The following is a 25,172-nucleotide window of genomic DNA, read 5'->3' on the forward strand; positions in this document are numbered from 1 at the left end:
TTAATAAAACAAATAAGGTACATTTCCCCATGGAAATCTCATTAGGTCAGAAGAAGATAAACCCCATTTTTAAATGAGAATGGTTGAGTGAGAACCAACCTGTAAATTTAGAATGGCTGTGTTGGTCAGAAACAAAAGTATCTGTAAGGTTAATGTTATAGTAAACACATACTCATTCTGACTGACATAATCTTTTTAGTTTCTTATCATTCTGTTGATATGTCCTAGAAACCTTATTCAGATTATGTGTGTGTGTGTGTATATGTGTGTGTGTGTTGCCTGGTTTGAAGTTTATAAAATGCTGGATAACACATCTTTGGTACCAGGTGCACTGCCCCAAGTTGACTTTAACTACTCACACTTTAAACACTACAGATCTGTTGCATCTCATCAAAATACAATATTTGAAAAATAATTTGGTAATTTTTGATGGACAGTGCTACTTTTCATGTGCTTTTCACTTCTGTTCACTGACATAATTGATTTACACATTTTAAAAATGGGTTGTAAAGTCTAAATTACTCAATATTAACATGTAGGGGAAGACTGTGCTTGGAAATATTCTCAGTTAAGTCATTTACTTCTGAATCTAAACAAATGTTAGTGACCTTACATTGGGGAAGGGATTGTGACATATGGAAGCCAACACAGTCTCTGGCTTTAAGAAGCTATCAGTTCAATTACAAAGAAAAGGCATACACATATATGTTGATGAAATAATCTACAGTACACTACAAACAGAGTTACAACCAAACACTATCTAAAAATCACAAACCATCTATTTCTGAGGTTTCTGTGAGAAACTATTCTCCATGATATTAGATTCAAACTTGTTTTTTTTTTTTTTAAAAAAAAAATGGTGAATGACTGGAATGTCCTGCCCTTTTCTTGACCTCTTGACTTAGTTAAACTGCAATGAAGGAGGCAGAAATAAGGGAAATAACAGACATGTTCACTGTCACAAATCATCTTCTCTCTAGAGTGCTTTCTGGGTTAAACTTGATTACAACGCCGATTGTCAGCTCTATGCCAGTCCCAGTGAAACATGCTTCTCTTCTCCCTGAGCAGCTTCAGATTCGAAAATCCTCAATCCAGTGCAAACACTGCTAGCTATGTTGTTTCAAGTTTAGTATTGTACAAAAAAGAGTGGGCCAAATAATCATCAAAACTTATCCATGTATTTACCTACACATGTAATTAAGTGAAATATCAATAACCAAAAAGGAGAAATACACCAGTTATGTAATATAACATAAATAGCTACATAAGCAAATAGTTTAAATAAAAAGTTTCAGAATGTCTTTATATTAAAATGTTATATATTTTTAAATGACATAATTCTTTTAGCTATAGCATGTAAAAATGAACAATATAAAATTTCCAAAGTACTTATATTCTAGGTCTCACTAATTTTAAAACTCAAATATATATATTTACGTTCTGAAATATAAATAAGTTCAAAGTTTCTCTAACAGTCATTATGAACCCTCAGGGTCTTTATTTTTTTTTTTTATTGAGAAAAGGAGAAAAAAAAAAACAAGATTCCACCTCCTCCCAGTCTCCCATTTCCCTCCCCCTCCTCCCACCCTTCTCCCCCTCCTCCCACCCTTATCCCCCTCTCCCCACTCCTTTCCCCCTCCCTCTCCAGTCCAAAGAGCAGTCAGGGTTTTCTGCCCTGTGGTAAGTCCTAGGTCCTCCCCACTCCATCCATATCTAGGAAGGTGAACATCCAAACTGGTTAGGCTCCCACAAAGCCAGCACATTATGTAGGATCAAAACCCCGTGCCATTGTCCTTTGCGTCTCATCAGCCCTCATTGTTCGTCACGTTCAGAGAGTCCAGTTTTATCCCATGCTTTTTCAGTCACAGTCCAGCTGGCCTTGGTGAGCTCCCAATAGATCAGCACCCACTGAGACAGTGGAGCTGATCTATTGGGAGCTCACTCTCAGGGTCTTTATGTTTATATAGCAAATAAGTTTTTTTCAAATACATTAATAAACCATGATGAATGTGAATGCTGGGTATCACTTTCTTTTCTTCATAAAGCTTTCATAAAGTTAAAGATAAAAGGCTAAGAATTACTAAAAGGAAACTACTTGCTAATCATTGTGATGAAAGCATAAAAGGAAAAAGCTTTCAATTTAAGGAGGCTCAAGTAGAAGAGGCTAGTCAAGTGAACTCGTTTACTTTCAAGAGTCCCTTAGCCCTATCCAACTACAACAGACTTGAATTGTGGGACACAATCTGAGAAAATAAACTAGACCTTCATAAACTGGGTGTTCAGAGCAGTGAGTTCTCAGACTTTACCCAGACTAAGCTTCTTTGGTAAATGTAACATTAAAACACAAACACTAAAGGTGAACAATGAGTCTGCTTTTATTCAATATTAGCAACGAAATGTTGTCTTGCATATTAAGTTATATAACATTATAAATAGTCTTAAATGTCCCAGAAATTATAATTTCATATTCTATTTAAAGAAACAACTTATTGACATGATATGACATAAAGTGTAAACAAAACATAAATCATATTTCTATTAATTTAATTATGAACTAAATTATTTTGTATAATTGTGGTCTGTGAGATGGATCCACAGGAAAAGGCATATAAACCTGATGAACTGAGCTTCATCCTTGGAACTCAAATAAAAGTATAAGAGAAGAACCAACTTCATAAAGGTATCATCTTACCTCCTACATGTGCTTCACGGTGAGCACATACCCACACATCATTATATATACAATAGCAATGAGCAAAACCGTAAAATTTACCCTGTCTAACCAAAATACCCTATATCCAGTTCAAATATAGTTATAATTCAGAGTAAGATTTTAGAGTCAATTTATATTTTAAACCAGTGGCCCAATAATCATTCATAGAATTTTACATACAAGTGTCCATGTGGACATAGCATAAAATATTAGAACATATCAACTAAAAGTAAACAGAACTTTCTATTCATTCTAATTAATCTTAGAACAAGAGATAGTTCTCTTTTGAAACTATATGTACATGAAGTATACCTATCACGATCTGTGGTTTTCTAGAACTAAAGACATCTGGTGATTTTAATATCTAAAACAATACTTTAAATAGTTAAAACAATATATATAATATTATATATAATTATATATTACAATATATAATAATATAAAATACTATAATAAATTATATAGTATTATATTATTGTATATAAAATTATCATATATAATTATATATATTATAATATATAATAATATAAAATACTATTAAATAATGTGCCAAGGCACAAATGAAACAGGTAAGTCCTACTTCCTAGATAAGCCTCAATTCTAGTGGACGACCCAGACAAATGCACTGACCAGTTTTCAGAGAGGACAGCAAAGCCCACCTCAGCAGAATTTTAGGACGCTGGTTCAGTGATCCAGATAAATAATGTTTTAATTAATTCCTTGTCAGGAAAAGAAAACAGTGGCACTAACGGGAATCAACAGGAATTATGGGTGGTCATTAATTTGTAGGGGGAGTGATAAGGGGATTATTCTAAGACCAGCAATCAAAAATGTTTTAATTTGTGAAACAGGATGTCTAACTAAAAAAGGTATTTTCTGAGAGTGCACCTAGTCTCAAGCATTCTCTCCATTATAAAACAAATATGTAAAAAGAAAGCATCATTGTTACCATAACTTTCCATTAGATGCTTTGCTGTTCTGCTGTTTAAATTCCTTTAAGTTTTTTAAATAAACAGTCTTAAAGTTAAAATAATTACAAGTTTAATGAGAAAAATATCTTTGGTTGGACTTGGTAGGATTAGAACGACCACATGAAGCAGAGAGAAGAACCTGTTAGGGAAGAAGATGACAGCATGTACAGGCAGCATGAATCACAAGTCCTGTTTTCACATAGAGAAGGTCAGGAACAGCCTAACAGCTAAGACGACAAAACATAAACTGTAGCTTTTCAGAACTATGACCTGCCAGGTGGAGATAGCACACACCTTTAATCCAGCATGCTGGAGGCAGAGGCAAGCAGATCTCTGTGAGTCTGAGGCCAACCCGGTCTACAGAGTGCGTTCCAGGACAGCTATGGCTGTTACACAGAGAAACCTTTCTTGGAAGAAAAAAACAAAACTATATACTAATCCTGAGCGATTCATTTTATATACAATTGTGAATTACGCTAGCCATATAGCAAGCAAAACTAGATTGAGAAAACCGATTCTACAGGAGTTGATGTGCACACAGCAAACAAATAATGAAAACAGGAGAACCTAGAGCAGGCTCAGGGGAGCATACCATAGCTTTAGCACAGCAACTAACCTGAAAAATCAGTAAAATACAACAAAAAGATCCTTGCTGTTCAAGTTCTTATTATGCATGGAAAAAAATAGCACAAGCCATGGTTGCATTATCTTGTTAGTTAAAAAAAAATCGAAGATGCAATCATGACCTTATCATCTTCAGTCCAAATAGGAAGTTTATACGGTACAACATTGTCTGAGGGCACAAGGGAACACCATCTACAGGAAAGTATCAGAACAGCATCTGGGATAGCAAATGGTTACAGGGTACGAGAGACACTCTGCAAACGTGAATTTCTGGAACATGGATTTCTGCAGAGGAAGAAACACACAGCTAGAGTGGGAACGGCTGAAATAATGGAGGATTCTTCTTTCCAATTTATAAGGCTTTGTCTAATAACAAAAGCTTCCAGTTCCTAAAATTCTGCCAGTAGGAATTCAGAGACTGTGGACTCCCCTTCAATCTCTTTCAAATAATTGGCCTCTTCTTCAATTATTCTTGTTTTACACCACACACACACACACACACACACACACACACACACACACACACACACACACAACCTGTGGAGTCCCTTTAGTGTTGCTTATATGTATATGTGTTTAGAGTTGACCACATGAGATTGAACAACCTATCAAAATGCTCATTCCCGGAGAAGACTGGCATTCCTTTTTCAGCAGCAATTTCAGTTGTCAGTCACTCTTCATCTAGCAGTGGAGTGCTAGATGTCCTCCATCTGCATTGACATGTCAACATGTTCTTATTATGCAGGCCTTGTTTAGATGATGGTATTTTTTCAGTCTGCATGGATTAAGCTTTCCCAACATTTATAGACAACACTCTTCCTAATAGATGCCCTATCTTCTGGCTTTTATAGTCTTTCCATTCTTTCTTTTTTGTTATTCTCAGGCTTAGCTATATGGGGTGCATTGTGGACATTATCTATTGGGTTTGAGTATTCACAGTCTGTAGTCCTCTGCATTATTGACTATTCCTGAATTTATGCAATAATCTCTACCTGTTGCAAAAAGAAAGCTTCTTTGATAGGGGTGAGCGTTACACTTATATGTGGATATAAGGTTAAGTATTTAGAATGTAGTTGGGAAATATACTGGGTTAGTTAGCAGTAGTAGGTTTTCTACTAGAGTCCATAACCTTGCATCAGTCTAAGTAGTTAGCTAGGTTTATAGTTACAGGTGAGAATTCTCTCTGACTGATCAGTACCTTAAGTCCAATTAGACAGTTGTTGATTACCTCCAAGATAGGATTCTAGCACACAAAAAAATAGATATATAGACCAATGGAACAAAATAGAAAACCTAAGTATAAATTCATATAGATATAGCCATCTGATTTTGATATAGATGCTAAAATCACACACTGGAAAGAATTTTCAACTAATGTTTCTGGGGAAACAATGTCCAAAAGTAGAAAAATATCATTAGATCTGTATCTATTATGCTTTACAAAAATCAACTCCAAATGAATCAAAGACTTCAATATGAATCTTGAAGCTTTAAAACTACTGGAAGAAATATACTGGCAATATTCTAAAAGACACAGATGTAGGAAATGACTTTCTGAACAGGACTTTATGTTCTCAAGAATACCAAAAATTGACAAGACTTTGATAAACTAAAAAACTTCTGTACAGTATAGGAAACAATGAACTGGATAAAGAGGAATCCAACAGAGGGACACATAATCTTTGCCAGGAATATATCTGGTAGAGAATTAATATCCAGAATATACAAAGAACTCAAAAAATAAAAATAAAAACAAAAAATACCATGTGACTCAATTAAAAAAAATTAGCCATGATTGTAAAGAAAATGTCTTCAAAAGAAGAAATAAAATGGCTAAGAAATAAATTATCTTTAAAATTATTAAACATTCTTAGAAAATAGATATATACAATATAAAACTAGTTTGAGATTTCATACCCAGGCCAGAACTGCGAACAACAAGAAAACAATGATAACTTTTGGTGGAATTGCAAACTGGTGAAGCCATTATGAAAATCTATGAGAAGAATTGTCAAAACGAACAAACAAACAAAAGCAAAACCAAAAAACAAACAAACAAACAAACAAACAAACCCAAACCAAGCCAAAAAACCTAAAAGAAGATCTACCATATGGCTCACCTATACTATTCCTTGGATTATGTCCAAAGAACTTGACATTCCATTCCACCAAAATGTAGTCATGTTCACTGCTGCTCTATTCACAACAGCTGGAAAATGGAAACAACATAAATGTCCTTCAAGTAATGAGTGGATAATGAAAATGTGTTACCTACACACAATGGAATTCTATTCAGAGGTAAAGAATTTGTTTTCTTGATTTTTTTTAATTCTTAAACTTCATCAGCTTCTGCCTTGATCTTAATTATGGCTTTCTGACTACTAATTTGGAGTTTGACTTGGTCTTGTTTTCCTAATGCCCTAAAGTACATTATTGAGTTGTTTACCTGAGATTTCAAACAGGCATTTGGAGAAATATACTTCTATTTTATGATTGCTTTCATTGTGTTCTATTTGAGATGGCATGCTATATTTTTTTTTCATTTAATTCCAGGATTTTTAAATTATTGACTTGTTTAGTGACCCACTCATAATAAAATACTGTATTGTTTAGTCTCCATGAGCTTATGTTATGTTCTACAGTTTCTCTTAATATTGATGTTTAGTTGTATTCTACTGTGAACATCTAGAGGAAATCACTTCAATTTTTCTGTTTGCTAAGCTTTGCTTTGTGTTTTACAATCTACTTAAAAAGCTCTGTAGGCTGCTAAGATAAATGTGTATTCTTCACTGTTTGGATAGATATTTTAATGGTGTTTGTTAAGTCTGATTTATGATGTCATGTAATTCAGATATTTATCTGACATTTAAAGATAAACTGAATTATAATTTTGAGATGTGCAGAAATCACCCACTACGATTCTGTCCGGATTCATCTGTATGGTTGCAGCTAGTCTTATTTGGTGCTGTCTAATGTTCTAAATGCCTTCTATATCTGGATTTGCATTTATTTCTTCAATTGTGGGAAAATTTCTGCTCTGATTTAGAGAAAATATATTCTATGCCTTGAAATACTCTCCCCATGATTCTTAGATTTGGTCTTTCTTTACATTGTGTCTTGTAGATATTAAGAGTATTGGTAAAATTGTTTTATTAATTAATCATTGTCTTTGTTTAAATATTCCAATTTCTCTACTTAGTTTTCATGCCAGATAATTTATTCTTTCCTTGATCCAGAATATTGGTGAAGTTTTCCACAGAACTGTTGTTTTGATACACTATGCTTTTCATTTCAAGTATTTCCCTTCTTTATTGAAGAAGTCATTGAAGACTTATATACTGTATTGAGTTCATTTTATTCAGTATTTTGCTCGTTTTTATATTTCATCAGGAATCATGCTCTTTAAGTTGTTTGAATACAGTTTCCATTCTTTTCTTGAGTACTTCTGGAATGTTATGTAATTCAGTCTCACTGGTGGCTTTTTACTATGGAATTAGTATTGTTTTTAGGAATTATGTTGAGTTCATTTTTCTATTATTTGCATTTTGTGCTAAGAATTGCCCTTCTGAAGCCAGAAAACACTGTATTTATTTGAAGTGTTTTAAATCATTCTTCTTTTGGAAGGATGTTTGTGTTCTTCAAGAGAGTTTGGCTTTCATAGGGTTCTAATGTTGTTTTTCTCTGACACACTGACGGTTGTGGGAGAGGCTTGATTTCCAGCTCTCCCCAATGATTATAATATTATTTACAAAAGCAATCAGTATCAAAAGGTAGTCTAAAAGTAAGTCATCAATAACAATTTGATCACCCCATAAATGCCAACCATTTTATTAAGTAAAGGGTAACTGACAGTTTGAATACTAATATATTAATTATTTTGGTATGAATGGAAAGGAAAAGAACACTATTGATAAAACTAGTGATTAATATCAGAAAAAGAAGGAAATGGAAAGAAAGGAGATATAAACACAGAAAAGTGGGAATAGTAGGAGCAAAGGAGGTTGGGGTGAGACAGAATCCACAAAAGGTTGATTGGAAAGGGAGAAGCAAGGATATATACATAAACCAAATGAAGTATGCCATTCCCAAACGGGGAGAGGTGGGGGGTACAGAGATCTGTAATCACAAATCTGACCAGCCTACGTTTTCTGGGAGAGGGAAATCTGACCAGCCTATGTTTTCTGGGAGAGGGTATTGAACACAGAAGTGGAAAAAAGAGACAAAGAAAAGAGACACAGAGATAGAAAGTAGGTACAGTTTGTCACGTGGCTTTCAGAATTTATTCCCCAACTCTGGGCCTTCCTTGTGGAGATCCAGTTACAGATGTTGTCTGTTTGGGCTGTTCGTTCACAGGTGAAATCTCAGTAGCTAAGCATACCTCTAGAATGTCCTTCAGGCTTCTGGCTGCTAGCGCTGGCCCAAATATTGTGCAACCTTCTCTTGTCTGATTAGCATTTTGCAACAAGTGTTCAAATTCCCATGCAGATTCTGAGTTAGATCCATGTCTCCTTCCCTGAATACAGATTCAGAACACCTGTTCCAAAGTTTGGTAGAATGGTCCTGAAGCTAAATGAGAGTTCAGTTTCCATGTCCCTGCTAAGTATACTATGCTGCAAACTCCCCAGCAAACTCAACAGAAGTCTTTCTGAAGTGGAGTGTTGGAGCTGTTTCAGGCTGAGTTTGCTATTTTTCCAACTATGCCTGCTAAGCATGGTAAAATCCCACTTCAATTAGCTAGTTAGTAACAAGACAGCTACCTTAATCTTAGATCCACATCCTATTATTTGCCTCTACCACTGGTGTCTGGGCCATCAGGTCTCCATGCCTTTGGGTCTCAAATCAAGAGTCTCACTTTCCTAAGAAATTTTTACAGCCACATACACCAAAATGCTCATGACTACTTCACTAAAGAAGTTTAGCCGGGTAGTGGTGGTGCACACCTAAAATCCCAGCACTTGGGAGGCAGAAGCAGGCAGATCTTTGTGAGTCTGAGGCAGCCTGATCTCCAGAGTGGGTTCCAGAACAGCCAGGAAAGACTCTATCTTGAAAAAACCAAAAATATTTACATGCTCAAAAATTTCATTCTTGTGAATGTTCTGCCCCTTTCAAGATTATTACCTTTGTCCACGTTTTTTACTGTTTTTAAAATCAATATTTAATTTACTTTTTAATAACATTGCTGTTTTAATTTTACAAGACTTAAACTTTTTAAAATTTTTGTTGTGTTGTAGTCTAACAACACACCTAAGCTCCCTCATCTTTTGTTAATGTACTTAGATTTATAGACTTCCCTTTTAAACCTGCTCTTTGCAGTAGCCAGTGAGTTTCCATACATTGCAATCTCCTTTTCCTGTCTTCTCAAGCAAATTTAAAATTTCCTCTGAATGTTGCTCAATGATGTGCTGGTTGTCAGGAGCATGTTGAGTTTCGGTGTTCGTGAAATTCCCTTTAGTTTGTTTTATACATTAGAGTCATAAATGATCATCCTCTGAGCATTCCTATTTTTGTTATGACTTGTTTTGCCCTAAATGTCACCTAGCTTGGACTATGCTCCCTCGGCTGCGGAGAACAACATAAATTCTTCACTTAGTACATGAATGTGTTACTGCTCTCCCCTCTGCCACACTGTGTCTGTGTGTGTGAGAAAGAGAGAGGGGGAGGTGATGTTCATTTGGTCCAAAGTGTAGCATATGCACAAATGTCTTCTAAACATGTCTTCATTTTCTATCTGGATGCACGATGTGCCCGCTAAAATGGTGTGTCACAGCCCTCTGCTATGACTGACCAATGAATTCAACTGGATTTTACCACTGATTTTTCTATTTCTACATAAGAGACAGATTTTCATGAGTAGAGCAACGAACTGTGGGCTAACTGAGATAGTACTTGCTGCTAGGGCTAACTGAGATAGTACTTGCTGCTAGGGCTAACTGAGATAGTACTTGCTGCTAGAGCTAACTGAGATAGTACTTGCTGTTTTAACAGCAGAAAAGCTTTCAGTCATTTTGAGTCTTAATACTTACATTTTCATTTCTTCAAACAATGACTTTTGGTTTTCATTATACAAGTATCTTTTCATGCTGAGAAACTTAACATGAACATTAACGTATGAGATGTCATCATGATCAGAATAGTCCCCTGCCCAAGAAATCTCACACAGTGAAGTCTTTTCCTCATTGTTAGTCCCTGGGGATCCCTAATCTATTACCTTTCACTGAGCTTGTTTCTTTGAGAATATAAAATATGCAAATGATTAGAACTGTTTTTTGTGATTAGTTCCTTTCAAATTCATCCAAATAGGGTTAAAGGACATTCTCATTTTTCTAGCCATTATCACAATCATAACTGCTCCAAAATTCACTTACATGACTTTGTATGAGAAGAAAATTTTATTTCCCTTGGGAAAATACCTAAGAATGAGATTACAGGTTTATACAGCAAGTGTTTTTGTAACTCAGAGAACCTAAACCATTTTCCTAGGGGATCATTTTGCATCCTCAAAGCCATGATGAAAGCCGTGGATGACTCTGTCGGTGGTACCTTACTTTCTCCAATTCTTGCTATAGTCTATGCTTTGTTTTAACAATTTCCATGTGTTTGTAGTGGTGAGTGACTGTTACACACGACGACTTGCTAATGACGCTGACCTTTCCAGGTGCTTCTGGGCCTCGGAGATCATGGACCAAATGTTGTGTTCAAGTCACTTTTAACTGAGCTGGTGCCTGCTTTTCATCAGTGAGTTATTTTGAAATGTCGTCTTTAAAACGGTCTTTGAATTTTTTTTTTTATTATATGGTGTTCTAGTGTTAGTCTTGATCCAGCTGGTGGTTGATTTTCATAAACCTTAGGATTTACAGCTCTCAATTATTTGCCTATTATTCTATCACCTTTTTCTCCCTTTACCCCCTTCCCTCTTATTTCCTTAGACAAACATAGTGTAAAATATATAATATTATTTCTTCTTTTGAGACAGGTTCTCAAGCAAGCCTGGAACTTAGTACACAGCTCTTGATTTCCTGACCCTACTTATCCTACCAGCCCATGATTGGTACTTTTTCTGTTGCAATGCAGCTTCCTGAACAGCAGTTCTTATGGCTCTGTTCTATTATCTTAGTTCTTTTTCTTCTGCTTCATCTGGGAAAAAAATCAATTGATTATCTTTACGAGCACGCATGTTTTCCTATTAGGATATAAGGCTGTCAAACACTTCATGTTAATTCACATTTCAGATTTTATTTTCAAACTCTCAGATTTCTAACTTTCCAGTTATCATAAATTGTCTCTTTCTCTCTACATTGTCTCATGACTTCGTTCCCTTTTCTTTTAGACATCCCTTTCTGTCTTTTCTAACAAAATTCTCGTACAAAATGTGTTAAATTTCACTGCTACTTCATCTCATATCCAACAATTTTGTTTGGATGAAGGCAATGTGGATACTACACTGGGGAACCCTTGCATTTTGTTATATTCTTTCATACATATTGGGCTGTGTTTTCACAATTAAACTGTGGGTGAAACTATTTAAACTGTGGAGTCCATTACCAAAGGTTGGTTTGTTTATTTTGGAGTGAGTCTAGATTAGAATGATCTAGAGTATGCTCTGCTATGGAAATAACTGTAACTATGTCAGCATCGTCATCCTTCTGGGCTGCTGTCCCTGGTGAGCAGTGACAACTGAATGCTGATTAGGCAGAGACTGAACATTTCCCAACTATGCAGGACAAAAACTGTCCAATAAAGTCATGTAGCTTTGTGGCTACTGTACCTATGTATTCACAGCTTCAAAAGTCAAGGTGCCACACAGCTTTTCAAAGCTAGTTGAAAGAGTAGCTCTCCTGTCTACAAAACTTGCTTACAGCTTCCTCCCTCAAACCTAATTATCTCAACTCAGCAAAGCTACTATGAATCACCTGAGAACATCTTCACATATACGGCAATCTAGAATATATTTCCAGAAATTTGTCACAAAAATCAGAGCTCATTCAATAATTCCTAGTCAGCTGCCCTCTGCTATGGTGTACAGTTCTCTACGGCCTCCTGTTCAATGTATAAAACTTTTAGATTCACACATTGTGTCAAGTATTCTAGTGGTAACAAGAGGAAGGCAAGTCCACTCCCATGACATTCCATCATGAGAAAAAGGAAATCCAGGGCAAGTATTTAGAATTTTTCTTAAAAGCAACCATGAATAGTAACTTACACCTGCCACCCCAGCACTCAAGAGTCAGAGACTGAAAGATGACTGAGTTCTCCAAAATCTAAAACACAAAAGCTAAACAGAAAAGCTCATAATATTACTTCTCTGATGCTCTAGTCCCATCAACATTGGTTTTGATTACTGCAATACTGTAGTTAGTGTTTACATCACTAAGCCTCAACAGTCCAGCTTTTTTTCTATTTTTTTACTATTATGATGCCCTTGAGATTCCATGTGAATTTTATAACAGACTATGTTTTTATTTTTACACAAGACATCATTATAATTTTTTGACAAGAATTGTCACAGTACTAGCAAATACTACCCAACGACCACCTGGGTAGTACTGGCATCCTAATATTAACTCTACAATCTATGACCATTTGACATGCCTTTAATTTCAGCAATTTTTGAAGTCTGCATAATACAAATCTTACCACATTGGTATGTTTAGGTTTAAGCAGTCCATTATTCTAAATGACACTATTAACTGCAACCATGTTTGGTTTCTTTTGCAGGCTGCTCAGTGTAAATGATAAAGACAGACAATGTGTGTCCTGTAAGTTGGCTAAACCCAATCATTAATTCTAAGTGGTATTCTACACAGGTACTCTATGAGAACAGAGACATCTTCCTGCCCAATGTAGTGTAAATCTTTACCTTGCACAGACACCTTGATGACAGTATAGCCAACAGAAGTGAAATCATTCTAATACACTAGAATGCAGAGAGTAAGCATTCAGCACTGTCCCATAGCTTAGGAATGTAGCTCTAGGTATTTTTTGAGGCCTTAATTATGTTGATATAGTTACGTTTGTTATCTAATTTTCCTCTGAGCATTTTTATAATGAAAGAGTATCAAAATTTATCAAATATTTTTCTGGATCAATTGAGAGTGGCATTTAGGAAAAAGTGACCAATTTTTCTGTGCAGAATATAATGCTCCTTCTTGATCTCTCACGTCTAATTTAAGATATATTTCTCGTGTCTGAAGCATCTGAAGTCGTATTTCTTGGGTTTCCTGCTAGTATCATGTGTTCATAATGACGAGCGAATTTAATTGCCCTTCTGTTCCCTAAGAGACTTCTACTGCACCACCCATCACTATCACATACTGGGATCACATGCTGCTGGCTTTCTTGTCTTTTTCGTCATTAGATTTTTGGTCTTTATATTGTTCCTTCCTCCTCTTGTGCTTTTATAGCCTTATTCATTGATTTTTATCAGTTATATTTTTTTCTAACTCCATTTCAAATATTTTTATTTGTGATTCTTTTCTCCAGAGTTATAATTGCTAAATTCTGATCTTAATAGCTTTTAACTTCTTCGACGTTTTCTAAATTCTTTAGCTGATTTAAACATGTTTCTGATGTAATTTTTCTTCTATTTCTCATCATTTTTACTATAAAAATAAAATTAATATACTTTACCTTTATGTGATAAGGGTTTTCTTAAGTTTCAGAAAACTTTTCTATAACTTTTGACCTCTACCTTCAGCTTCTCGGATTTTGCCTTGCTGTTAGTTTTTTTTTTCTGTATGGATTTTTTTTTGTCACCCAAATACCCACAGGTTTAATGCTCTGTCACCAGCCTTTGGCACTATAGGGAAGTGATGAGATCTTTAGTGTTTGGTATCTAACTAAAGAAGTGGAAAGAAGTTAGGAAAACTGGGGGACATGTCTCTGGATAGGCTATGGTACCACTGTCCTGCATACTATCTTTATTTTAGCTTCCTCTCTTTCTCGAGAGGTAAGAATCTTCTCTGCATGTAATTCCCACTGTTATGTGCTGCCCTGGACAAAGGACCAAATGACTGCCGAATAAAATACCTAAAAGCAACAAAACAAAACAGCAGCAATAAAATCAAACCAAAGCAAACCCATTTTCCCTTATAAGTTGTTTAAACATGGGCTATTTGTTTCAGTAATACAAAACTACTGTGCACACAGTTGTTTTAAAAGTGTGATAAACTAAGTTAACTGTCTTTTGTCTTTAACAGTTTATTTCAATTTTTCTCTGCATTACTTTTGTCTTTCCGCTGTTCAGTGTAGATTCTATTCGGTGCAAGGGAACTGTTCTTAATTTCTCATGGGGTCTGGATAGCTCTACCCCATCTGACCTTACCAGGGCACCCTTGCAATCGTGCATATAGTTTGTTTGTTCTCTCTCTCTCTCTCTCTCTCTCTCTCTCTCTCTCTCTCTCTCTCTCTCTCCTGCCTCCCCCCCTCTTGGTTTTTTCAGACAGGGTTTCTCTGTGAAGCTTTGAATCTGTCCTAGAACTCTCTCTGTAGTCCAGGCTGGCTTCAACTCACAGAGAGCCACTGCCTCTGCCTCCCAAGTACTGGGATTAAAGACATGCACCACCACGGCCTAGCAAGTGCTCTCTTCTTTTAACTGATGTTTTCAAGCTCACCTTCGAAGTTTTCCTCTAAGGGTGTGCTGACTCATTTCCACAAAAGCTGACTTGCTTCCTATGGCCTACTCCAGGTATTGATCCCTATCCTGTTCTGCAGCCCACTGGATGACTCCCAGAGCCCAATATGAGGCCAATGGGAACCCTTGTTAGCTAGTCATGTTTTAGATGTCCATTCGTTTTATTTTTATAGTTATTACTTTCTCTTCTTCAGGTCTTTTATTGATGATATTAAAAATATAATATGCTCCCATTTGTAATCTACTTGAATTTGTTGTTTCCATTATGGCAATTTTAAAATGCTAATTTAGAAAACCATTTTAGTGCTAGGGAAATAGCTCAGTGGTTAAAGGACTTGCCCTTAAAGCATGCGGATTGGAGTTCTGATGCCCAGGAATCATCAAATGCTGGGTGGACATGGCAGCCTGACCTCAGTGCTGAGGAGACAGACAGAAGGTGACTTGGAGTCAGAAGGCTCAGTGAGTCCCCACATCAGCTTCTCTAGTCATTCATGTACATGCCCACTCATATGTGTATACCCACACACATGCAAAAGCTGAATATGCACACACGTGCACATCATAAACACAAGGGAAAAATAAAGCACAGTTTAATACATCATTTTCTATTCAATAAAAATATAAACAGATAAAATATTTTCTCACTGTTCTCATGGCACTTTTCTGACAAGGCTCGTTTCTCTAAAAATAGTTCAGTGATACCCTCTTTTGGAGGAGGTGAAAACTTTATGACATACTATTACATTTTTAAGAATCCTATTCCTGAGAACTCTGAAAGACTTAAGCACTAAATTTTAAGAAACATGTATCGATGCCATTCAAATAAGAATTTCTATATTAGTATATTTCTTTCAAAATAAAATTTAAATTTTTGTGCAGTGTTGTGTATCCTAAAACCTGTTACCCTATCCCTCTCCAGACTTAAGCTGATTTTCATAGAAACAAAAAATGCCCAAAAGAACAAAATCAGTCTTAGCTAAGTCATTCGGATCTCTCTTTTATCAAAAGAAAATCATTCCCATTAAAAGAGAACTTAGATTCGGGGCTGTGATGGGCCCCATTTTGATGACTATGCCAGAGAAACTAGTTTGCTCAAAAGACAGAGATATACAGAAACTAGGGGCTATGAAGTTTCTAAGTCAAAAGGAATGGTCTCTATTACTGACATTCCTTTTTTATTTCCAGGCCACCTAAAGTCAGAATATTCTTTCCTGTACTTGCAAACTAAACAGAGTTTCATCTAAATCATCACAGCAAGTGTTTAACTTGAATATTTTCCTATAAGTTATCAAGTGAGCATAAATAATGCTAAAAAAGTATAACAGTGGTTTTTCAGGATTACTTTGTAGCACAGCGGAACAAGGCACTGAAGTGAACACTGAGAAGATAAACACACATGCCTTTGAAACATTTCTCCCTTTCCTCTCTTGTACTCCCTTCCTCTCTCCCTCCCTTCTTTTCTCCCTCTCTACCCCTCCCTCTTTCTTTTTCTCCCCCCCTCTTTCTTCTATCCCCCCTTCTCTCCATCCCAAACTTTTGGGTGATATACTGGTTCTATATTACTTATAAAGCTTTCAAAATAAAAATGGTCAAAATGTATTCCACATTCTGACATTCAGCATGCAATTCACAATGGAGCCTACATCTTTAAATATAAATACTAAACTAGTTCTCTCTCTCTTTCAAAATTTTATTGATTTATTCACCATTCAATTAATTACTGCATTTATTTGTATTTTTGGGTGGCTGTATTTATGTATGCATGCATACACAAACACGTGTGTGTGTGTGTATAAGTCTGAAGATAATGTAGGAAGTCTTTCTTGTTTATTTATTCTCTACCTTATTCACTGAAACATTTTACTGTTTTAATAACAGCCCCTGAGAAGCTAGCAATTAACAATGATGTGGATACTATTACAATTAAAAGTATATACTAACTTAGGTTTTCATTTTAAAATTGAATCCTCCAAAGTCATTGACTAGTAGCTGTTCATGTGCAGGTGGATTTGATAAAGACGGACTTGGTAAGCAGCCCTCACTATAGGATAGGCCATGGGGAGGGTGAAATATAAGAGTTTTTTCGCAGAATGCAGTCATATAAAGGATTAAAAGTGTCCTTAAGGACTAGAGTCTTAGCTGTCACAGTAGCTAGAACAGTTCTGAAGAACTGAGGAAGTTGAAGCCAGATAACAGAGGATGAACAGTAAGTGAGGGACTTTATCCACTGAGGCAGTCTCTCAACTGAGCCCAGAGCTCACCCATATGGCCTGTCTAGCCAGCCGGCTTGCTCTTGGAATTCTTTGCTTCTGCCTCTCCAGAACTGCATTCACAAGCAGGATATCACATTCATACAGGGTCTGAGGATACAAATTCTGTTCCACATGCTTGTGTGGGTGTACTGGGCCATCTGCCTAGCCCCTCAGATCTCTGAGAAATGCTTTCTGATTTCACTGGTATGCAGTTTCCACTGGTGCAGCAAGTCACACAGCCTAACATTTTTGATCACTCGTTATTTTTCTGTCATCTTTGCTGAGGGTTTTGAGACTTGGATCTGTATTTACTCCAAGGTACTTTTACACAGTGTAGTTCATAAAGAATTTGAACATTTAAAAAAGAACCTAACTAAAACTTGAATAACTACAGTCTTGTCTACCAAAGGCAAAATAAAAGTAGCACTAATACTTGCTGTGGAATCACATAATAAGTTTAAAAAACGTTGAATAACAGCGACAGACATGAACATGAATGATACTGTTTTAGCTTGCACATAAAGAACAGAGAACATCTGAAAGTAGCAGTGACTGATTGCTGAAGAGAAAACTGAACAACTACATGTAGAGAAAGAAAACTAAATATAAAACACCCAACCAAGATACAATTCAAATATATTTTATTATACAGACATTGAATGTGGTTTCTTTTCTTAAAACATGAAACTGGTTTCAGTCACATGAATTCAAGGTTTGCTTCTGGCATACATATATGATAAAGTATGTAATATACACAGTAATAAAAGTCACAAGATTTATTCATAGTAAGCAATATTTCAAACAGAAATAATCAATGGCTAAGAAAATGAAGTGTTGATTGTGTAATTTCCCTGGCTTCTTTACACTGGTTTGACAGTTTTCCTTCTCAAGAGAGGAACTGTCACATTAGAGCAAGGGAGATGGAATGACGGAAGCATGAGGAAGAGTGTGGAGGCTGGGGAAAAGCTCAGCACCACAGCACTCACATGGCATACCTAGGGTCCTGGGTTTGATCCCCAAATGCAAATCAAGCAAGAACAGGAAGCAACATGCACCTCTCTAGGGTAGAGTAGAGAACAATCTAGAATGAAGTAGAAAACTCATGGGTATGGACAGCAGATCAACACTGGGAATTCTTACCAAAGAACATAAAATTTTACCTCTAGCAAAAATTAGCAGTAGCAAAAACAGTATCCTTTCAAGTAGAGGGAAAAGTACTGGATATTAATTATGTAATAAAATTTAAATGAGAAAATGACAAAAAGTGTGCAGATACTTTTCATCCATAACAGAATAAAAGCCACACAGAAGCACTGAAGAGTGCATTAATGTTTCTTACAGACCCTGCCCTAGAAGTCAAAGGGAGAGTGTAACTCTGAGGTGAGGAAAGGACAGGAAGAAGACTCTGTAAAATGAAGAGAACGTCATGTAAAAGGAAAAGAGGTCTACATAAAAGGAAGAGGACCCTAAACGGAAAACAACTCTACCTAAAACAAAGAAGTCATAAAAGCTAAATGAGTTATGACTTGCTTACCAGCTGTCTACGGCAAGAGGAAAGAGAACAGAGGAGTCTGGAAGTAACAACCACATTCTGGCAGGTATGATCTTCATTCTGTTGCTGAGCAGTAATTCCTAGATACACAGACTGGATGGGCCATTTGCAGGGTCATGGATTAAGGCTATCAACATTTTACTTTCTCAAGGAATGACATTTAAAAAAACAAAATTCACAGCTTGAAGATCTACCATTTACTATCATTCTATTATAAAGAAATACTATTTTTACATTAGTGAGGAAGGACATGATCATTATATATAATTTTAACTTGACTACAGAAAAACTATATGATAAAACTATATTCAATTAAAGGGAGAAAATGAATGTTTAATTTCTAGCTTGTGGCAGTAATTCAACTCTAGAACACTCATTTTTAAGTCAATTTTACATCACTGTTATCAATAGAGGCCTACTTTCACAGTCTTTCAATTCAATTTAGAATATTTGAGGGATATTTAAGAGTTCATCCAGCCATTTCTCTTGCCTTTCACCTACTGATGAAAAAGGTATAAGAAAAAGTCCACATGTCTGACTATGGAAAATTCTGGAAAGACTGCTACACAAGGGAATATTTTTTTGTCCAAGTTATAATAGTTAAAATATTATCTGGGAATAATTCTTTAGAACCTCAAATAGTCAAATATATACATGTAAAAACAGTATTGTGAGTCTTTAAAAAAATCATAGATTTATTTTAATAATGACAAACTGATTCAAAAGGATTGGAAAGGGAAAAGGTCCTAGAAACCATATCAGGGCTCAGTGCTTAAAATTGCAGAAGGTACACTGGGTGATATGTTAGGCAGCTGTACATATATCATTAGGAGAAATTTGACTCCTCACATGTCTGCTTAAGTGTGTTTGTTAGTCTGATGATGCTCTTTCAGTGATCAAACTTATTCCCAATGTTAGAGATTGGCAATGGTCCATTTACAGACATACTACACAGCAGTTATTTCTGAAGATACACTGCCTGATATGATCAGGACCTACCTTTAGGCAGTTCAGTACACCAATATACCCACAAACCCCGTGACCTGCAATGGAGTCTTGCCTGCAAGATATGCAAAGGCAATGGTGGCACAAAGCTTGTGGGAGTAACCACCCAGTATCTGATTTGACTTCAGGCCACTCCATGGCCTTATAACTTTTACTTTTATAGTTCTACTGATGCTCTGACTCCTTGATAACTTATGTAAAATGTGCAGCTATATTTTAATAACAACACAAGGCCAAAAGGTCCATCACATAGCATTATTACATTATTAACTTTACTCTTTACCTATTAACATTTCTAATTCCTGTAAACTTTGAAAAGAAGTTACACATGAATACAGAAAAATACTCATTATTTTGCAAGGTGTGAGAAAATATTTACATTAATTTTTGAGTAATATTTACTGAAAATTTAAAATAAAAATAGCATGTTACAAAAACCATGAAAGCATAAATTACCAGTTTTTTTGCTCCTCAGGAAAATACACTCAACAAAACCAAATGAACAAAGGAAGTGAGAAAGAATGCACCAATGAACATTAATCCCCTTGGAAACTACATGTACAGCATCTCTACTTTTAGCTACTGTAACATCATTCCCGCCATCTAAGCAGGTTTTCAAACAATGTGATAAAATATTTGCAGTACAGTTTGGAGAACTAGGCTTCAAGTTAGTATTTTCAGAAATTGTCATTTCTTACCAAATTACTGTAAATATCAAGTAGAAGGAAAATAATTTAAGGAAGAATCAGGTAGTTTTTCAAATGTTTAAATTAAGAGTGATATTAGTAACAAAACAATTGAATAATGTTATAAGAAAACCTCTCTGAAAAGAAAGGGGATTAACGTCTTCAAAGTGTGCTGTGGTACTGTTAGAACAGTCTACTATCTAATGTTGTATCTGGCTCAAAGTCTGTCTGGAATTCGTAAGACACAGCTGGGCTGTCATATACGTAAACAGAAGGAAGAGACACTTCAAAATTGTGTGAAGATGAGAAAAGAGGCTCTAAGAGCAGGCAGGAGTAAGCCCAGGACCACACCTGCTTCTGATCCCAATAAAAGGGTATGTGGTCATCCAGCCACTTGGCTTCACTATACTCTATGTGGTGTATGTTCTAATATAGGTCTTTCCCAGTAGACTGTAAGCTCCTTGAGGTTAGCAACTGGTCCTTCCATCACAGTACTCAGGACAGGTGTATCACTGCATCCGTGAGACACATATTGTTCAATGAATCAAACACATCTGAAACAATGTACTTAGACAAACACAACCTGTGGCCAAGGTGAAGTTTTCAAGTTTCTTAGAGCATGAATTTCATTAAGGAGCAGCTTTTAGTTAGTGAGATGATCAGAGTCCTTTTCCCTGAAACACTTCCTACATGGCTCTGTGGGTGGAAGTAATGACAGAAACAGTGACTTTCCTACTCTTCTCACAACTGTGTCAGTTTAGGACTCACTCAGAAGACAAAGCTGTTTCGGCTCTCTATGGATACTTTCTATTCCACATTGCTTCAGTTGAAAGACATTGTTATTTTCCTGTTATCCCAAGCTACCTTGTCTGGAAACTTTAAAAGCATTATGCAATTTAATTCTCATCCAAATACTTCATTTAACAGTAACTCAGCAATTCCCAAAGACCACAGAGTAAACCGTAGAAATAGGACACCAAGGTAGTGGGTTGCATGGGCTGGCATCGACTATCACAGTTTGCCCTCCTAGAAACACTGTGCAGAAGCAGAACAACAATAGAAGTGGAAGCCACAAGCACTAAATCTGAAGGCCACTAAAAGGGTGTAAAGAACCTCTGTTACGTGCAGGGCCATCTTGATGCTGATCTTCCCTTTTTGAAACCCAGAAACTGAATGCTTAAATGAAATAGAGCTTCATTGGCTCTAGTTTTCAAAGCTCCTCTCCTACTATCGGTATACAAATTAAATCTTTACCATTCACTATATGACTTAAGCTGCTGTTGAAAAGGAGACAATAGCTTCATCAAATCCCCATCAGTGTTTCTCAATGTTTTTACTGGCTTCTTACATTAAAAACATCATATGGATAGAAAAAGTCATTTGAAGAATCATGACTCTCAGAACATCAGGGAATGTTAAGAGACCAGTGCTCAATAAATGCTGTCCCAGGAGAAGGATGTAGTGTTGCTAATAAGACTGGGATTGAAGAGCCACTGCTGCCCATGCTAAGACCTTTCAAAGTTCCTCATTTGGAATTCTGTCATTGGTACTGACTTTGCAAAGTGTCATTTTAAAATGAGTAAAGAGAAAGCATACACACAGTCTCATAAGAATCTGCAGCTATGATATCTTTTGGCAATACATATCTTTTTAAATGCACAAGATATGCCATGATTAATAGGTACATTTCATGAAAGTAAAATATGTAGAATATATAGAGAAATCATACCTTCTATCAATAGCTCTTGTCCATGACTGCCCAGAAGTGTACGAGATAGGAATGGGGCAAAGTCTACAAAAATTTCACGAAGAAGAGGAGCAACTTTTTCTAAAGCTCTTTCAAGTTTTGCTGTGATGCTGTTGAAATTAAGACATAAAGACTAGTAAATATAATTCAATATAAATGCCAAATAAACTTTAGTTCTAAATTAAAATATTTATAAGTCACAGTAAAAGTCCAGTTTGAGCCCATGGAACACAGAAAGCTTCATATGGAAATATGGAAGGGACACAGTTTTGTGGAGTCAAGTGTCTGTCTACTCTGTAGACTGAAGCTGAATGAGAACAACTACACCGTGAAAAAGAGCCTGAGTTCTGCACCCAAAGGGGCCAAAGACACTGCCACAAATCTAGGAATGTCAGGGGAAAATGAGTTCTTCTACGTCTCCGTACAACATCAATGAAAACGGCTTTGAGGCCTACTGTGTGGTCACTATACCAGTTACAAAGAACTCCTGTTCTCAAAAAGCATTTCCTGTAAAGCTAGACAACTAAAGAAGTAACTGAAAGTCGGGTTACTTGCTTTGTCAGAGTAAAATTTTCATTTCCTAAGCCCATTTACTTTCTCAATTCCTAAAATAGTATTTAAGTGTTCAGTATTGCATTTTAAGTGGTTGCTTTGCAGGTATATGTTGTAAGTAAAGAAAAAAGTGGGAGAGGAAAATATTATTACACAGGCAGGTTAATATTTTGGCTATAGATATACATCTTGTAGATATGAGGGATGAGAAAGACTGCTTAAGGCGGAATATTGGCTCTGTCACAGACTAAGCCATGTGATGTTATGAACATCAGCTTTGCCAACTTGAAGAACGATCATCCTAACATCTACATAGTGGAGATAAATCAGCTAAGCCACAAAATCCAAGCAGAAAAGCACCCAGTACACAATGAGATGTCAGTAATGTTAGTTTTGTAAGTGATATTTTTAATAAAGCCCACCCATATGTAGTCTTGTAAAATCCAACATTGATCTACTGAACAACAACAACAACAAAATCAATATAACATGAGATGAGTCCATGCCATACAGGAGCTATGGAATAAGGAGTGAACAGGGATTTCAGGTTTGCCATCTGCAGGGTGCGGCAGAATCACAGTAGAGCCTGCTGACAGAGACTGCCCAGCCACCCACTTCTGACTGAGCATATACAGCTGTAATATGAGAGCATACGTGCAGGTCTCAGGTGATGCTGACATCGACCAGGGACCACTCTGACACTCTAAAGAGAAACTGATGCTAAGGAATGGTAACACAAAAGCTAGAGGGTTAATATTACCTAAAGGTTCAGAATTCTCACCATCACTCTAGATTTTCCTTGACTTTTAATAACTAAAAGTAGAGCTTTTCTATCTCCTATTTCCCCCAATCCTATTCATCTGCAGAATCATGTCCATAGCTTCTTAGACAAAGTAATTCCATCTACTATGAAAGCATAAGTAGGGATCACAACTGTAGAAATGGGATAGATCCAGATAATTATTAATATTTTCTAAAGCTGATTTCTGAAAGAAGCACTGATATTTAGCTGTATTTAATTAACATGAGTGAGCACACAGAAATATAAAAATTCAAGTTTCTGTAGATTTATATCCATCATCAAGTCATATTGCCTGATTTCCTCATCACATTACACAAAACATTCTAATTGGAAAAGTATCTGTAACCATTTCTATGCTGAGAGACTGACATTACACCATGTGTTTACAAAGGAGGGTAAAATATGTGTTCATCTATATTATAACTTATCAAAAGAAGTGGAACAGAAATAAAATTCATCTTTAGACACCCTTTATTCCTTGGCAAATAAGGACTTTGATCCTTCCACATAAAAAGGCACATAATGCTGGCCTGCACTTCACTTCTAGGGCTTCCTTTTTTGTTTTTGGTCAGAGAAAAGCACAGTATAAATTGTTGAAGCTCCACGCTGTACATGAGAAAACTATCCACTAATATATTACAAAGAGATGATAGCCCAGGAGAACTCCAAGGCTTTCAGTCTTATAAGTAAATGATTCTCTCAAAGAGAAAGTAAAAGGAACTGCTGGGCAGGGTGGGTATATTTGAGTACTAGGGGGATGGGGCAGACAACGGCAAGTTCTAGGTCAGACTGAGCTACCACAAGAACCACAAAGAAACAAACACCATATAACAGAAAAAAAGGGAATACTTTTAAGCAAATTACTGTGCAAGAAATAATAGCATGCTTTATTTACTTTAGGGGGAACATAAGTAGTTTTTCATATTTTCAGAGATATTACTTCATTTACAAAAACACATTCACTTGGTGCATAAATACAAAAGTGCAGTAACTACAGAACTGGCCCCTCGGGCTTCCAACTACACTCTAGCAACTTCCTAATGGTCAGGGGAGTTCCTGGGTTGGAACCAAAACTGTTTTAGCCTCTGACTTCACTCTCCTTTAGTTCTAGTGTTGAACTAAACACTAGAGATGCTCAGTGGCTCTATTTCTGGATAGTGAGCACAAACTCCTAAGAAAGAGTACCACTGATTTCCATATAGAAAACAATGCCCACAAATGAAGTGATTTATCAACAATTTTAACAAAATTACTAGAGAGAGGAAAATAAAACCTTCAGATGAGAGTCTATAGATGTGAAATCTAATACAATGTGTTCTGTAGCACAAGTACTTAATGTTGTTGTTTTTAAATCACAATTAGGTTCTTTCTTTTCCTTTCACTTTTGTTTTTCTTTTGATATAGGGCCTTACTACATAGCTCTGGCTGTCCTAGAACTCAATATGTAGACCAGGCTGCCTCAAACTCACAGAGGTCTGTTTGCGTCTATCTCCAAAGTGCTGAGATCAAAGGTGTGCACCACTACACCAAACTGGTACTTGCTTTCATATGTATTTAAAAAGTCTCAGTAAATTCTAGGGATTTTATACAAATAAAACACAATTAAACAATGGGAGAAAACAATGTCTAAAAACCCAT

General features: G+C 36.1%; 1 protein-coding gene across 3 annotated transcripts in view; it reads right to left on the bottom strand.

Annotated features, from left to right (window-relative positions):
* Window positions 1-25,172, bottom strand: part of Nbea (neurobeachin) — a 492,297-nt gene that overhangs the window by 264,248 nt on the left and 202,877 nt on the right. For all 3 annotated transcript variants that reach the window (XM_075950839.1, XM_075950838.1, XM_075950840.1), the window contains exon 33: window positions 22,163-22,290. In XM_075950839.1, the coding sequence (XP_075806954.1) occupies window positions 22,163-22,290 (128 nt within the window). The remainder of the gene's footprint in view (window positions 1-22,162; window positions 22,291-25,172) is intronic.

This window comes from Microtus pennsylvanicus, chromosome 16 (assembly GCF_037038515.1).
Source record: "Microtus pennsylvanicus isolate mMicPen1 chromosome 16, mMicPen1.hap1, whole genome shotgun sequence".
In the NCBI taxonomy this organism is placed as follows: Eukaryota; Metazoa; Chordata; class Mammalia; order Rodentia; family Cricetidae; genus Microtus; species Microtus pennsylvanicus.